General features: G+C 41.6%; 2 protein-coding genes across 2 annotated transcripts; one reads left to right on the forward strand and one right to left on the reverse strand.

Moving 5' to 3' along the window:
* Positions 1-1,609: 1,609 nt before the first annotated feature.
* LOC131604800 (uncharacterized) lies at positions 1,610-7,592 on the forward strand. The gene is made up of 2 exons (XM_058877216.1): positions 1,610-4,709; positions 7,450-7,592. Exons 1-2 carry the CDS (start codon positions 1,610-1,612, stop codon positions 7,590-7,592), a joined length of 3,243 nt encoding a protein of 1,080 aa, XP_058733199.1.
* A 3,831-nt stretch (positions 7,593-11,423) lies between these two features.
* Positions 11,424-16,449, reverse strand: LOC131604801 (uncharacterized; the record flags this gene model as incomplete). The annotated part of the gene is made up of 6 exons (XM_058877217.1): positions 15,683-16,449; positions 15,455-15,473; positions 13,136-14,612; positions 12,368-13,060; positions 11,935-12,280; positions 11,424-11,826 (listed from the first exon to the last, which is right to left on the reverse strand). Coding segments are annotated over exons 1-6 (3,372 nt in total), but the record flags the coding sequence as incomplete, so codon positions are not given.
* Positions 16,450-17,880: the final 1,431 nt, after the last annotated feature.

Raw genomic sequence — 17,880 nt, forward strand, 5'->3', positions numbered from 1 at the left:
ATTAACAAAAAGAAAAATTTGATACTTTAAATGATCATCAACGGAACAATAATTTATTACTAATGTGATAGAAATATATGCCTGCGCCCTATAAATACTAATACTAATATTGATATTCATACGGTTATGAGGTCGAGTACAAGATTTTTTTTAAACGCAGATATAAGAACATGTGCTATAATAACGTGTCCATTGGCAAAGTTCCAAAGGAGAATAGTCACTATTCAACAATACATATTTAAATAAATTAAAAATAAGAAATTTTGGAATTTTTATTTTTAAAGTGAAATAGTTAAGAAATATTGTTTCATATTTGGGCATGTGGATAAACAATCCAAGTTGTGGTTTTTATCCCTAAACATAAAATATATGAAATATGTTATATAACATATAATTTATGTAAAACATGATTTATGAGAATTTTGGGCCATAGGAATAGTTTTTATTCATAGTAGTTCACTATGAGATGAAAAAATTTAAATAGCAATGTTTATAAAAAAAATTACGTTTTCAAAAAATTTACCAAAATGTCTAGGTTTTGCAGGACCCCCTAGAGTATGCGCCAAACCATTTGGCGCATTAGTATAAAATTTTTTGAGTTAGCCAATTCATTTGGCTTAAATGTTGAAAAGTTAAAAAAAAAAAAAAAAATTTCACATTTACGCCAAACCATTTGGCGCATACTCCTAATTTTTATATTAATGCGCCAATTCATTTGGCGCATACTCCAGGGGGTCTTCAAAACCTAGACACTTTGGTAAATTTTTTGAAAAACTTGTTTTTTTGGTAATTTTTTTTTTAAACCTTGTTATTTAAATTTTTTTTTCTCACTATGAAGCACTTGATTTATTACCGTACTGTACAAGGATTTGTAAAATCTGTATACTGACGCTAGCTAGATATTTATCAAACATCACCTTCTACACAGTACATTTTCAATTTCTAAATTGACAAGTTTTCCAGCTCACATTATCCTTATTTGAAATGTATGAGTGAGATTCAAATTTCAGAATTCAGAGTTCAAGTTACCAAAGAGGGTTATTTACAGCATCACCATGAATACAATTCAATACAGCATTGATGTTATTCGGTAGAAATATTGATTTTCTGAAAGTGTGGGGAGGAAGAAATTGAAATAAAATAATAAACATGATGTAATGCTAGGACCTAGGAGAAGTATAGTAGGGTACGGGGCCTATTGAAGCAATACAATGAATGCTAAATTTGCAATATTTTGTGACACAGGCATGAGAAGGCTAGTTTTTTTTACTAGTGATAATAGGTTTTGTTTTCCTTTTTCAGCATTTTGTTATGAAGATGTCTCGACCCAAGAGAATTAAAAAGAAGCCAGCCTTGCTTAATGATTTCATATTAGACTAAAGGGGTGCAATTATTAGTATTATTATTATTTATTAGTTCAGTTTTAGTTATGCTGGCCCATGGCCCAAGTAGTGGATTATAACCCTACTATATATTATGTAATGTTGCTCTTGGTTAAGACAAGAAGAAAAGTTGTTTTATTTTATTGTCCTTTAATGCATTCTTAGATCTAGGGTTTTCTAACACAAATCTATCATTGGTGCTTCCATTGATCCTACTCTTTCCTTTCATGGCTCCTCCAAAACCTCCAAATCCTTCTTCAAAGGAAATTTTGGAAGAAGCTATCAACATCTCAACTCAACATCTCAACAATGCAATGGCTGAAACTCAAGAACAAATGGATGTTAGGTTTGCACAAATTTCAGAAACTATAGCACAACAAGTGGGTGAACTACATTCAAGGTTTGATAATGAAAAAGAGGTGGAAGATTCTAGGTTTGAATCTCTCATGGCTGCTCTTAAAAGCATTTCAATACACCCTTCTCAACTTGCTGCTGCTGTTTCTGCACAAACAGCAACCTCCTCCGGTAAGGAACCACTATCATCTAGTATTTCTTTTGGATCTCCACCATTTACTCATGTTTTTACATCAGCTCACACACCAACTCGATCCTCTACCACACCCATACCTGTCACCACTCAGCCTGCTGTCTACACCCCCACCATCCTCACCACAAATCCACCGTCACACTCAGCTGTTCCCCACACCACTCCCATACCGATGCATCTTACAGCACCGCCCCAAAATCCCCCTTTCCCTCCTTATACCCCATTATTACACACTCAGCCAGTTTTTACTGCACATACAACACCCTATCCCTTTCCACCTCAAACTCCTTTCCATTTACCCCACCATAATATCCCACCCTTACCCCCTATGAGATCCCCAAAACTGGAATTACCACTTTTTGATGGCTCAAACCCCTTGGAATGGTTATTTCAAGCTGAGCAATTTTTTGGATTTTATAACCTTCCACCGGAAAATCGTTTATCACTCACTTCATTCTATATGAAAGGAGATGCTTTAGGATGGTTTAAATGGATGTTTCAAAATCGATTGTTGACGGATTGGAATTCTTTTACTAGGGCTTTAGAATTAAGATTTGGTCCTTCTTCATTTGAAAACCATCAAGCTGAATTATTTAAATTAAAGCAAAATGGTTCTGTTATGGAATATCAAACCAAGTTTGAGCAGCTTGGTAATAAGGTTGTGGGGCTGCCAGCAGAGGCCATTTTAAACTGTTTTATTTCTGGGCTACAGCAGGATATTCAAAATGAGTTAGCTATACATAAACCTACATCAATTTCACATGCTATTGGCTTGGCTAAGCTGATCGAAGCTAAGCTTAAGGACTCCAAAAACAGATTCCCCAAACAGTTTTCTACAACCTATCAAAAACCCACCTTCACTAGTTCAAATCCTCAACCCAGCAAAACCACAAACAATGCCCAACCAGCCACCATTTTTCCTCAAAAACCACCCTTGCCCCATCAACCCAAAGTCCCTATCCGAAAATTAACCCAAGCCCAACTTCAGGAGCGACGCGCTCAAGGCCTATGTTTTAATTGCGATGAAAAATTTTTTACAGGCCACAAATGCTCAACAAGCAGATTTTTCATTCTAGTGGCAGATGATGACATGAATTCAGATTTACCAAATGTGGAAGAACAACCAGAAGTTAATATTGAACCAGATTTTGTGGATACCTACTTTCAACTCTCGCCTCAAGCGGTCACAGGGCAATTTTCACCACAGACCCTCAAATTCAAAGGGTCCATCGCGGGTCTTTCTGTTATGGTTTTGGTGGATACAGGCAGTACCCATAATATTATGCAGCCCCGCATTGCTCATCACTTGAATCTTACCACTACTCCTATCAATCAATTTTCAGTAATGGTGGGAAATGGCTCTCACTTACAATGTGAAGGAATATGTGATAATGTGGAAATCATGCTTCAAAACAAACCTTTTAATTTACCATTTTACTTATTGCCTATTGAAGGGGCAGATGTTGTGCTAGGCATGGCTTGGCTCAGGACTTTAGGACCTATTCAAGCTGATTTTTCTATCCCATCCCTTACTTTTCAACACCTTACAAAACCCATTACACTGACCGGCGACCCAACACCCTTTCCAACCCACACCTCTTTTCATCAACTCAAACAGCTTATCCACACAGATGCAGTTGCATCCTTTCACTTGCTACTTATGGAACCAACAAACCCTCTAATTCCAACACCTAACCCACCTCCCCCAAACTCTGTTACGCTTCCGTCCCAAATTACCCAACTTCTAACCAAATTTCAGTCAATCTTCCAACAACCCAAAGGCCTTCCCCCACCAAGAACCCATGATCACCACATTAACCTATTGCCCAATACCCCCCCTATCAATGTAAAACCATACCGCTACCCCCACTCAAAGAAAGATGCCATGACACTTTTAATTAAACAAATGCTTGAAGATGGAACTATCATTTCTAGTACCAGCCCGTTTTCATCCCCCGTTTTACTAGTCAAAAAAAAGGATGGCACTTGGCGTTTTTGCGTTGATTATCGCGCATTAAATGCTGTAACTATTAAAGATAAATTCCCAATCCCAACTATTGATGAACTCTTAGATGAGTTAGGATCAGCTACTATTTTTACAAAGATAGATTTGTGTTCAGGATACCATCAGATCAGGGTTGCATCAAGGGATACACATAAAACAGCTTTTCGAACTTTTGATGGGCATTATGAATTCCTAGTTATGCCCTTTGGGTTAACTAATGCTCCTTCTACATTCCAATCAGCTATGAATGATCTATTAAGGCCTTTCCTACGGCGTTTCGTCTTAGTTTTCTTTGATGACATTTTAATTTATAGTTCCAATTTCACTCAACATGTTGAACATTTGCAGGTTGCTTTTAAGTTACTAAAGGATCACTCCTATTTTGTGAAGTTATCTAAGTGTGTGTTTGCAGCTAAGCAGATTGATTTCCTAGGGCATGTCATTTCAGCGAGTGGTGTTGCACCCGATACAGAAAAAGTAAAAGCTATTCTAGACTGGCCAACGCCACGTTCACTCTCGACACTCCGTGGTTTTCTAGGGCTCACCGGATTCTATCGTCGATTCGTTAAAGATTACGCCACACTCGCCGCTCCTCTCACCGATTTGTTGCGTTCCACTAAGTTTACATGGAGTACAGAGGCCGATGCGGCCTTTACAAATCTGAAAAGGAAAATGACCGACATGCCGGTCTTAGCTCTACCTAACTTTACAAAGCATTTCAGCATAGATACAGATGCTTCAGGAGTTGCAATTGGCGCCGTGCTGTCTCAGGAAGGTCACCCTGTCGCACGCTCGCGAAAAAATGAACAGAGTCGCCACCAATATATTTATCCCATAAGGGAAAGGAATATCAGAAAACCTAACAAAGGAAAGAACAGGGTCTTGCGACCAGAGAATCAAGGTACGGGAGTCGGTTACGCGAGGGGAAGGTATTAGCACCCCTCACGCCCATCGTACTCGATGGTATCCACCTATGTTTGTTTCTATCTAAAGGGTGTGTATCTATGTCTATGTCTAAATGCGAAATGAATGCAAAATGTAGGGAAAACAAAGAATTGCACTCGCACGGGCCCTACCCCGCTGCCTACGTATCCTTTTCAGGAATCAGAGTTACCGTAGCTCGGCTCACGATTTTCTGTTTGGTTTTGTGTTTTTTAGTTGGGCGGCGTTAACGCTCACGCTCTTGCATAAGGGGACAGCCTAGGATGCAATGGAGCGGAGATAACTTGCCCTTAGAAAGGAGAAAAAGAGATTGGTTTGTATCTTTTAAGGGTAATTCCATGATGACGAGAACCCACTACAAGGTCTCGCATCACTTCCTCACTTTTGTTTTAAATCTGACCATTTATTAGGTTTTTTGAAGTGTTTTTGGGTTGGTGTTTTTTATGGGGATTTTAATTTGTGACTTAGATCATACCAAAAAGAGTTTTGTTTGTTTTTGAATATTTAGAGAACGCACATCGAGGCCTACGCCACAATCGTTTCTCTAAATAACGGTTAAGAAATACATCGAGGCTTCACACCTCAATCATTTCTTCTCCGTTAAGTAGGAAAGAACATACATCGAGGCCTACGCCTCAATCATTTTTTTCCTACCATGAAATATAGCAACGGTATGATCTTCATCGGTTTTTATTAAGTATTTTAAAAGTTGAAAAGAAAAAGAATGAAAGGGAACTAGCCTATTTTCTAATCTAAGTTGTGAATTATTCTAAAAAATCTATTCAAGCATTCCACAATAAAGGAAAATATTCACAAAAATAAAAGGAACAAAATTTGAACTATTTATGAAAATATTCACAAGCAATTATATTTTTTATTCATGTGAGAAACCAATTTTGAATCATCAAAGAAACAACTATTTATTTATTATGGTTTATCAACCAATCAAAATTCAAGGAATCACCAATTAAAATTCTAATGAAACAATGTTCCTAACATTCTAATTAGTCAAAAACCATTTTTTATCAATTTTATTTAGGGAGGAAAACAATTAATGTGCAACAAAGGACACAAAGAAAATCAATTTATTTGTTTTTATTAACAGCCTGGGGGTGAAGTAGTAAAAACTAAATGAACTAATATTATGTATAAGCAGAGCTGGGCCCAGGATAGGGGTATGCGAAGAGCAGTAGCGCTCAGAGGCCCAATCCAGAATGGTGGTGCATTAGAAACGAAGGGGTGTGATTCAGAAAAGTTTCCAGGCCCAGTCATATGCGGCCCAACACTCCTATTTTATTCACCTATATTTATTCTATCTCCATTTCCAGCATGTGCATTTATTTTTATCATTACTCAGATTTTATCAGCATGTCATATTGGTGAGGACTATTATATAACGTGACATACACATGCAAGGAAATAGGCATCAATTGGTCATGGTGTCCTTTAAATGAATAAGACAAACATGAGTCCCTGACCAATCAGAACATGCCTTGTAGAGTCTCAATGATTATAATAAAACAAAGATCAATCAAAGGCTTAAGAAAGAACCAATCGTGATTCTCCACCTAATGTGGACAAAACGTACTCTGCATGAAACCTCGCCGGAGCCGGAGATGCTCCGGTCACCTTCTTCCTTTGGCGCCACCGTCGGTTCGCCGTCAAAGCTCTCAGAAATGAAAACAAATCACGTATTCCGGCTCGGTTTTCGCCGCTAATCACAGATCCGGCCTCGGATTCTACTAATTTCTCCTCTAACTCCCTAACCGAAACGCTTCTCAAAGCCCTAACCTATAAGAACTTCACCAAACGCATATCTAAGCCTAACAGCGTGCACATGTTCACGAGTTGAGTTCACACATTAGATTAAACACATGTATCAGCAAGCATTTTATCCGAAAATGAAGTCACATAATCACAAGATGCATGATGTTTCGTTTACGGCTTATAGTGACGAAAGAGACTCAAGGAGCTTACCTGATCAAGCTTTGAACGCAGATGTATGCCTCAAGTCGCGCGCTCCACGTTGCTATCGAAAATCTTGGAGTAGGTCTTCGAATCTTTAGCTTCAACTTTGAGAGGTAGCTTCAAAGTGTAGTATGCATATCGTAGAGGAGCAAAGCTTCAAGATGACGCCATGACTGCAGAGCAAGGGTTGGGAACGAGGTGTGAAAGTGTGGATGATGTGTAGCGGCCGGAGTTGGTTGAGATTGTCAGTTACGGTGGCCGGAGTTAGTTGTGGGGTTGGTTGCGGTGGTGGAAAGGGTTGCCGGAGTGAGGAAAGAGTGAGAGGGTGGGTAAGAATGAGGAGAGAAAGAGTGTGAAATGTGAGTGAGAGAGAGGAGAGTGTGTGAGTTTTTTGTGGATCGTGTGTGTAGGAGAGAATGAATAGTGTGTGTGTGGTTGTTTATATAGTGCAAGTGTGAGGTGAATGAGATGCTTTTTCTGAATGTGGAGCTTGGGCTATGCAATTACAGAAACTTTATTTCTTTTCTCAATGTGGGACACTTAGCTTGCAGCATGATTCTTTTGGTTTTTCTTTAGTGTGGGACTTGGTTTGATGTGTATTGTAGTGCAATGCTTAGTGAACAAGTATACCTCATGGAGTAAGTCTTATGCATGCTTTTGTAAGCTGGATCTTTGCATGGCTATGTGTGGCAATGTGTTGGTGTTGTGGAATTTATGCTGCAGCAAGAATGTACATGCATGCCCATGATCATAATACTTCATGCACCTCACTTTGAGGGTTGATATCTCTCTCCATGTGTGATCAAATGATGCAAGGTTGGTATCATGGCAAAGAGGGCATGGAGGGAAGCAAGGTTGGTGTTGGAGGTATCTCAAAATGAGGCCTAGAAGTGTGAGAAAAATGATCATGAACACATGTAATCCCCACTGCCCCAGCCTTTGCGCGCAGACAACCTTGCTCTAGCCCGTGACCTTCAGCATGTAGTTTGGTAGGAGCACGACTTTAAGGGCTTATATCTGGATCAATGCATGTCCAAAACTAGTTACACCGGGCTCAATAGATAGGGGGCATGTCAAGGAACAATTCAACATCAAGCTTGTTCAAGATGGTGGCTTGTGGGAGAAGAAAAGTACATTTAAAATGGGCACACCATGTGTTTGACAAAAGGTCACGCGCGTGCCCTAAAAATCTGCCCAGCCAGACATGCCATCGTGACTTGGTGAGGGTACAACTTTGAAGACTTGCCCTTGACTCAATATTTGCTCAATTGTCCCAATTCTTGTTTCAATGGATAGAGGGGATGGCAAGGAAGAGATACATACCAAGTTTGCATTTATGGCACTTTTGTAGAGCTCTAAAAATGGCTGGAGATTTGGCATGCCATGTGTTTGTGAGAATGCCAGGTCATGACCTGACCTGTGACCTGGAATGTGACTTGATTCAAATGAGTTTCCAGCAACTTCACACCACCTTAACTCTTCATACAAGCTTCAAATGAAAAAGTGTCCAACTACAAAGTTATTCTCCTCCATGAGAGGAGCAACTTTGATGTTGGAATTTTCTTCAAAACGTGTCATCTGCCACGTGTAATCCAGTGCTGAAGTGGACTGCCCATCCTGATTCAAAGGATCAAAAATTTTTCTAAGTGTTGAAAAGTTTCCATTTTTGTCTTTTTTCCATTTTTGGAAACTTTTTATCAAACTCCCGATTTTATCCATTTTTCGACTTTTCTTGATTAATTTTCCACCAAAAGTCAATATTTGGATAATTTTCCCGATTTTGACCCAAAAGTCAACCGTTCCGATTTTTCCGACTATTGATGAAATTCCCGATTAAATCTCTTCCACTTACATCCAGTCAAACAAACACATCCACCGTCAGTATGAGAAGTTTTCCACACATAGAAGCCACTTCTGATTAAATGTTGACCAGAAAGTCAACTAGTTGACTTTGGTCAACGAAACCCTGATTTAAAGAACCAGATGATTTGCAAGCTTGTACCCTCTAATCGATGCCCTGATTTGAAGCAGAGAGACACCCCAATCCAGGAGCTTCCATGAACATAGCACCACATGATTGTACCTCAGTCTTCTTATTTTCTGATCAACAATTCTTTGCAATAAAGCTCCTCCTTGTTAATCTTTGAATAGTACCAATGGTGTGAATGCATGCGTGTGAGTTATGACCTAGGTGATGTATGTACATGAATGTAAAGCCTAAGCCAGTTAGGAGTTAAAGGGTAGGACAAATTTAGGGTATGACAGCTGCCCCTATTTAATCGTCTTAAACCTGAAGGTGAGATTGGCGCTAGCCTTTCGAACATTCGAGGTAGAAGAAGATTAAATATCCAAGTGCCAGAAATTTGTCCTGAAGAAAAGGTGGTGTGAGTGTTATTTTTGTTTGATATCTGCTGGGGAAAGAGATTTTTGTTTTGTGGTGGATATATTTATAGTGGGTAATGAGTTTGAATGGAGATAGCTTATAACGTGGTAGTGGTGCCGACACGGGGTTTTCAAAGAGAATGGTTGTATGGAACAATGACCGAAAGGAATAGACCTCGTGGCGATCTACGACTCCACATCGGGAAGATCTCGTGGCGATCAACTCGTCAACAGAAGAAAAGGGAACAAGATCTCGTGGCGATCTATGACTCAACATCGAAAGAAAATCTCGTGCGATTTTCTACACTTTGGAAAGGAATAAGATCTCGTGGCGATCTATGACTCAACATCGAAGGAAGATCTCGTGCGATTTTCCACACTTTGGAAAGGAATAAGATCTCGTGGCGATCTATGACTCAACATCGAAGGAAGATCTCGTGCGACCTTCCACACTTTGGAAAGGAATAAGATCTCGTGGCGATCTATGACTCAACATCGAAGGAAGATCTCGTGCGACCTTCCACACTTTGGAAAGGAATAAGATCTCGTGGCGATCTATGACTCAACATCGAAGGAAGATCTCGTGCGACCTTCCACACTTTGGAAAGGAATAAGATCTCGTGGCGATCTATGACTCAACATCGAAGGAAGATCTCGTGCGACCTTCCACACTTTGGAAAGGAATAAGATCTCGTGGCGATCTATGACTCAACATCGAAGGAAGATCTCGTGCGACCTTCCACACTTTGGAAAGGAATAAGATCTCGTGGCGATCTATGACTCAACATCGAAGGAAGATCTCGTGCGACCTTCCACACTTTAGGGGGGATAAGATCTCGTGGCGATCTATGACTCAACATCGACTCGACATCAGGGGACAAAAGAAGACATTGTGTCGGACGTTCATCAGAAACCGGGGGAACCTCGTATCGGCACCGTGGTTTGGGAATGTTTGTGATGTGGCAGCAGATACCAATCGGAGTTTGTAAGGACCACCTTTTATATGGGGTTGTCTTGATTGAGGGATGATTTGTACTGACTGGCTTATGCTTTGTATGCATGTTTGAGTTTTTTATGGCGTAATGATCCGCTTTGACGGATATGCTACGCTTTTGAGGATGCAACATGAATGCAATGAATACTATATGCAAGGTGCCAAATAAAGGCTTCGGTGAGGCGGAGGAATGGGATCACTGGGGTCCGTTGCTTGTGATCTTGAACCATCATCGAGAGTTGATATCGAAACCCTACAGTACCAAAGATTATTGGTAACTGCGTTGAGGGTTGGAACATAGCCCTGCTGGGGATGAAATGATCTTGCTCGACTTTCCTTACATCCTAAGCTGCTTGGGGAATCACGAGTCTTGAGAGACCGCTCTTCATCTGTCATGTGGAAGAGGGATATGGACCTTTTTCAGGTGCCCCATGCTCACCAGTACTGATGAATTATACTCTGGAATTTTCACGTGGGATGATGATGACCTTGGTGACACATCATGAGCCAAGAAGATGGCTAGAACCTGCAACCTGCACAGAAAACAACGTTTGGATGCAAATGGTGCCCCTTAGAGCACTTTTATGTTTATGTAACATCATGTTTCGTTTTGATTTTTGTGATTATTGCCCCCACGCTTTCAATGCAATGTTTAATAACGAATTAAATCACATCTCGCATGCGAAAAAGAAAGGGAGAAAGCTTTTGCCTCAAAAGATCATTTTATTGATGGAATGCCTGTGAATAGGCTTCTGTACAAGGAAGCAACTCCTCAATGAGGTAGTTGCGAAAAAGAAAATAAAATGCAAAGAGTGAAATGGCAAAGAGAAATGCTCGGATTTCCATTAAAACTGATATTGCTACAGTTCCCATATCCTCGATCCTCTCAATGCTTTGCTTCAGAAGGGTAATGGTTGGATTGATCCATCCGTTCTGCCAAGGGCGTATAGTGGTCTTTGTGAAAGATATTCAGACTGCAGCCTCTCGCTTTTGATCCCTAACTTTTGCCTGGATCGCCCTTTCGGGTTTTCAATCCAGCGGGATGCCCTTTTTTTGCCTAAGTCGCCCTTTCGGGTTTTCAACTTAGCGGGTTATTCTCTTTTTTTGTTTTATCCCTAATTTTTGCCCAAACCCTTTTGGTTTGCCGGGATGCCCTTATTTTTGCCTAGGTACGTCGACCTAGCGGGTCTTTTATGCGTAGTATTTTTTGACTGAGTCTGAATTGACTGGAAGCGGAACGTCTTCCCCATCCATCTTCGTCAGGATTAAAGCACCACCTGAAAATGATTTCTTCACAATGTATGGTCCCTCATAGTTGGGAGTCCATTTGCCCCTTGGATCTGTGTGAATTGGCAAGATCTTCCTTACAACTAGGTCACCTGTGTGGAATTCTCGAGGCCGAATCTTCTTGTCATACGCTTTCTTGATCCTCTTTTGGTACAACTGGCCATGGCAGATAGCAGATAAGCGTTTCTCCTCAATTAGATTGAGATGATCAAGCCTCGTTTGAACCCATTCCGTTTCATCGAGTTTGGCGTCCATCAAGACTCTCAATGAAGGGATTTCCACTTCGACAGGTAGTACGGCCTCCATACCGTAGACAAGAGAGAAGGGAGTTGCCCCAGTCGAAGTACGAACCGAAGTTCTATAGCCATGCAAAGCATACGGTAACATTTCATGCCAGTCTTTGTATGTTCTAACCATTTTCTGGACAATCTTCTTTATATTCTTGTTAGCAGCTTCAACTGCGCCATTCATCTTTGGCCGATAGGGTGATGAATTGTGATGTTCAATCTTGAACTCTTCACACAACTCCGCCATCATCTTGTTATTAAGATTGGACCCATTATCAGTGATGATCTTGTTTGGAACCCCATATCGGCACATGATCTCTTTCTTGATGAAGCGAGTAACGACTTGCTTGGTTACATTCTTGTAAGAAGCAGCTTCAACCCATTTGGTGAAGTAGTCGATAGCAACAAGAATAAATCTGTGTCCATTCGAAGCTTGCGGCTCTATCCGTCCGATCATGTCTATGCCCCACATAGCAAAGGGCCAAGGTGATGTCAGAACATTCAAAGGAGTTGGAGGAACATGGATTCTGTCAGCATACACTTGACATTTGTGACATTTCTTCACATACACATAACAATCACTTTCAATTGTCATCCAATAATACCCTGCTCGTAAGATCTTTTTTGCCATAGAATGTCCATTGGAGTGAGTGCCAAAAGATCCTTCATGAATTTCCCGCATGATCAATTCCGCTTCGTGTCTATCCACGCATCTGAGCAAAACTGAATCATAGTTTCTTTTGTACAGGACGTCTCCTGACAAGAAGAACTTGGATGCTAACCTTCGAAGCGTTCGCTTATCACCAATCGTAGCATCTTCGGGATACTCTTGCTTCTCAACATACCTCTTGATGTCGTAATACCATGGCTTTTCATCATACACATCTTCAGTAGTGAGACAATGAGCAGGGAATACATGGGCAGGTTCCTTGTAACGGAGGATCGTTATGTCTGGTACTTCTTTAGGGGAACTAACTCTGAACATAGCCGCCAAAGTAGCCAAAGCATCTGCCAATTGATTTTCCTCTCGGGGGATGTGATTGAAAGTGATTTCCTCGAAAGCGGGCAACAACTCCAAGATATAGTCCCTATAAGGAACTAAATTGGGATGTCGTGTTTCCCAATCACCTCTCACTTGATGTATAACCAAGGCAGAATCCCCATACACCTCAAGGATCTTGATCCTCATATCAATGGCCGCTTCGAGACCCATTATGCAAGCTTCGTATTCTGCGACATTGTTTGTGCAATCAAAGCATACTCTAGCTGTGAAAGGGATGTGAGTTTGACGAGGAGAAGTCAAAACTGCCCCAATACCATGGCCCATAGCATTTGATGCACCATCGAACGTGAGAGTCCATCGCTCTCCTGGTTCGGGTCCTTCGTTATCATCCAGTCTCATGATATCTTCATCAGGAAAGTCAAACTTCATTGACTGATACTCTTCTAATGGCTGATGAGCAAGATGATCTGCAAGGACACTTCCTTTGATGGCCTTCCGTGTGACATACTGGATGTCGTATTCTGATAAAAGCATTTGCCATCGGGCTAGTCTCCCTGTAAGAGCCGGCTTTTCAAAGATGTACTTTATCGGGTCCATTTTGGAGATCAATAGAGTGGTGTGAGTCAACATATACTGCCTCAGTCGGCGAGCAGCCCATACCAAAGCACAGCAAGTTTTCTCGAGTAGTGAGTAGCGGGATTCACAATCGGTAAACTTTTTGCTCAGGTAATAAATGGCGCACTCTTTTCGACCAGACTCGTCATGTTGGCCCAGCACACACCCCATAGATCCTTCAAGCACAGTTAAGTACATAAGAAGAGGCCTCCCAGGAACCGGAGGCATGAGAATTGGCGGCTCTTGGAGATACTGTTTAATCTTCTCAAAAGCTTCTTGACAATGATCATCCCAACTGATATCCTGATTCTTGCGCAGCAGTTTGAAGATGGGTTCACAAGTATCAGTGAGATGAGAAATGAACCTGGCTATGTAATTCAATCTTCCAAGGAACCCTCGAACTTCTTTTTCATTCTTTGGTGCTGGCATATTCTGTATTGCTCTTACTTTGTCAGGGTCGACCTCAATCCCTTGCTGGCTCACAATGAATCCAAGTAATTTCCCAGATCGCACTCCGAAAGTGCACTTGTTTGGATTAAGCCTCAACTTGAATTTACGCAAACGAGCAAACAGTTTCTCAAGATATATCAAATGTTCCTCCTCAGTTTGGGATTTTGCAATCATATCGTCGACATACACCTCAATCTCCTTATGGATCATATCATGGAAAAGGGTCACCATAGCTCGTTGATATGTTGCACCAGCATTCTTAAGACCAAAAGGCATCACCTTATAACAATACGTACCCCACGGAGTGGTAAAAGTAGTCTTGGTCATATCTTCAGGAGCCATTTTTATTTGATTATAGCCAGAAAAACCATCCATGAAGGAGAACACCGAATACTGAGCAGTGTTGTCGACTAGCACATCAATATGAGGCAGAGGGAAATCATCCTTCGGACTTGCCCTATTCAAATCTCGGTAGTCAACACACATGCGTACCTTTCCGTCCTTCTTAGGAACGGGTACTATGTTTGCAATCCAAGGAGGATACTCACACACAGATAAGAAACCAGCCTTCAACTGTTTTTCAACTTCTTCCTTGATTTTCAAAGCCATATCAGGTCGAGTTCTTCGTGGTTTTTGCTTTACAGGCGGACATTCTGGTTTGAGCGGTAACCTGTGCATGACTATGTCCGTGTCTAAACCAGGCATGTCTTCGTATGACCAGGCGAAGATGTCAACATACTCTCGAAGCAACTCAATCAACCTTCTCTTTACATCACTTTCCAAAGCGGCACCTATCTTGACTTCTCTCTTTGCTTCTTCTGAACCGAGGTTGACGATTTCTATGGCTTCTTGATGTGGCTGAATAGATTTCTCCTCTTGTCTCAAAAGTCTTGCCAATTCCTCAGGGACTTCACAATCTTCCCCACTATCCTCATCAGCTTGGTCAATTGGATTCTCAAGGATACTAAGACGTGGAACTGTAACATTATCATTTTTGATGGAATTCGAGCCAGATCTGCACGATGGATGATTTATGCCTTAGAATGCAACACATAAAAAGAAAAGGGAAAAGAAAAGCTTTGCCATTTTTGAAAAAGTTTTTAAAGTAAAAACAAAATGAAAGAAATGGAACAGTAATTGCATGCGAAGATATGATTTTCATTCAATATTAAACAAATTGAAACAACATGGGGGCCCTTCTTTATACAGGCGGTCAAAATGCTTAGGGCGAAGCATATGACTTATCGAAACAAGAAAATTACATCTCCATAAAAGTGACTCTGGGGACGTCCAAGATAGTCCAATTGTTGAGCTCCTGTCCAGGCGCAGTATGGCAAATGAATCTGGAGAGATCTTTTTCATCATCATCATCCACGGCGAGAACCTGACTTCCAGAATTGGTGCTTGCACTGACGAACACTTGAGAAATGGGGGGAATCACCTTCTTTCCAGGAATTATGCTGAGCTGAGTAGAGGAAGGTGGTTGATACCCAAGGCCATATTTGTCTCGCTTCTCATGAACATCAATCAGCTTGCCCCAGGCGCCATGGGGAGTACCAGCTTCTAAGAAGGCCTTAGCATCATTCAGAGACGAGAGGGGTGCTCCGAGTTCTTTCTTATTTTCAACCACGGGGAGCTTATCAACCGACACAATCTCTAAGGCCTGAAAAGGTGTCTCTTGTATCTCTCCCTCCACTTCAACATAACGGTATGACGCCAGATTATTGACGATCAAATCCTCTTCACCAGTGATCACAACAATCTTGTCACTCACAACAAATTTCAAACACTGATGGAGGGTAGATGTCACAGCCCCAGCAGCATGGATCCAAGGACGACCCAAGAGGCAAGTGTATGAAGGACTTATATCCATGACATAGAAGGCAATATAGAACATGTGAGGGCCAATCAAAACAGGCAGATCAATTTCCCCTTCTACGGACCTTCTGGAGCCATCAAACGCTCTGACACTCATGGTGCATGGTCTCATCATAATCCCATCCATACTCAGCTTAAACAAAGTAGTCTTGGGCATCACATTAAGAGAAGAACCAGTATCAATCAGAACTCGAGACAACACAGCATCCAGACACTTGACGGAGATATGCAACGCTTTGTTGTGTGCTCTACCCTCAGGTGGAAGCTCATCATCAGAAAAACCCAAACAATTACCAGCAGCAATGTTGGTCACAACCCCTTCAAACTGAGGCACGGTAATGTCTTGAGTTACGTGAGCGGAAGCCAGAACTTTCATCAGAGCATCACGATGAGCTTCAGAATGTACCAAGAGAGACAAGATGGAGATCTTGGCTTGAGTCTGATCAAGTTGGTCAATCACTTTGTAATCACTTTTCTTAATGATTTTCAAGAGTTGCTCGGCATCTTGTGCATTACGTGTCACAGGAGGATCAACAGCAACTTGCTTTCCTTTTGCTTGTGTACTAGCCTCTTTATTGGTCTCTTTAGGAAGCGGAGGAGGGGCAGCAAAGATCCGACCACTACGGGTAATGCCACTAGTGCCAGTAATATTAGTGATGCTCGAATTACCCACTGGAGGACAATCATATTTCTTCCCTCGAATATACACGGCATTATAACTCCAAGGGACAGCCTTAGAATCATTCACAGGAGAGGGAACAATAGACGAGGTTGAAGGAATCGAAGGAACATTTGGAACCTGAATAACCAATGGAGTCCTCGGAGCTTGAACGACCAAAGGAGTACTCGGAGCATGAATGACCAAAGAAGTGCCCTGAGTCTTTGATATCTCAGCAGGGTAGTAAGGGATCTCTAAAGTAGCCACACTTTCGACAGGAACGACCCTTTCCACTCTAAGAACACCTTCATCCATTAGTTTCTGGATTTCCTCTCTCAACCTAGTGCATTCCTCAGGATTAGAAGAACATTGCAAACAGTAGTCATGTAGTTCACACAAAACCTTTTGTTGCATAAGATACTCTCTGACAACTGCTAGCGGCATCCTAACCTCATTAACATCATTAACCAGGATCTGATCCTCACATAACTCAATAGCATTGGTCGTACCAGCATGAGGAGGCATGGGATTATTCTGCACATTAGGACCAGTAGGAGCGAACGAGATAAGTTTGTCGTCAAGGAGATCCTGAACCTTCAACTTGAACGCTCTACACTTTTCAATAGTATGGCCTGGGGCCCCTGAATGAAATTCACATCGAGCATTAACATCATAACCGGGAGGGAGAGGACTAGGTGGAGGTCCAAGTTCACGGAGTTGTACCAACTGACCAGCAAGCAACTGAGGGAGGAGCTGAGCATATGACATCGGAACCGGATCGATACGCCTATCTTGGAATCTTGTTCTTTGTGGGCCCCTCTGACCTTGAGGCCTAGGGTTCTGTTGACGATTCTGAGGAGCGGCGGCTTGTTGTTGTGGTACGAAAGGCTGTTGTGGTGCCATCCATGGTTGTGGAAGAGCAGCAGCATATGCCTGAGGGACATATGGACCAGGAACAGCATAAGGCATCGGATAATAAGGAGGCGGAACAGCAGAATATGCAGGAGCTCGGCTTTGGTCAACAGAAGCGGTGCTAGTCTCACCTTCCTTCTTCTTCACAAACCCAGAATACGGCTTCTTACCATTACCACTTGAGTTGCTAGGATTAGTAACTCCTTGAATGGTACCAGCTTTGACACAGTTCTCAACCCTCTCACCAATGATGACCACATCCGAAAAGGAAGGAGAAGTATTACTAACCATGTGCTGAAGATACGGCCCTTTCAGAGTTCCCATAAACAGATCAATCAATTCTCGGTCCAATAAGGGGGGTTGAACTCGAGCAGCAAGTTCACGCCATCTCTGGGCGTATTCCTTAAAGGACTCTTCAGATTTCTGTGACATATTCTGCAGCTGGGCACGGCTAGGAGCCATAGCAGTATTGTAGTGGTATTGTTTCAAGAAGGCATCAACAAGTTCTCCCCAAGTACTAACATTAGACCTCTCGAGTTTCATATACCACTCCAACGGAGCTCCAGTGAG

Source organism: Vicia villosa, linkage group LG5 (genome assembly GCF_029867415.1).
Source record: "Vicia villosa cultivar HV-30 ecotype Madison, WI linkage group LG5, Vvil1.0, whole genome shotgun sequence".
In the NCBI taxonomy this organism is placed as follows: Eukaryota; Viridiplantae; Streptophyta; class Magnoliopsida; order Fabales; family Fabaceae; genus Vicia; species Vicia villosa.

Coding starts and splice junctions, on each gene's coding strand:
- LOC131604800 (XM_058877216.1), top strand. CDS start 1,610: ATGGCTCCTCCAAAACCTCCAAATCCTTCTTCAAAGGAAATTTTGGAA. Junction 4,710..7,449: donor CGCCGTGCTGTCTCAGGAAG/GTCACCCTGTCG, acceptor TGTGTATTGTAG/TGCAATGCTTAGTGAACAAG.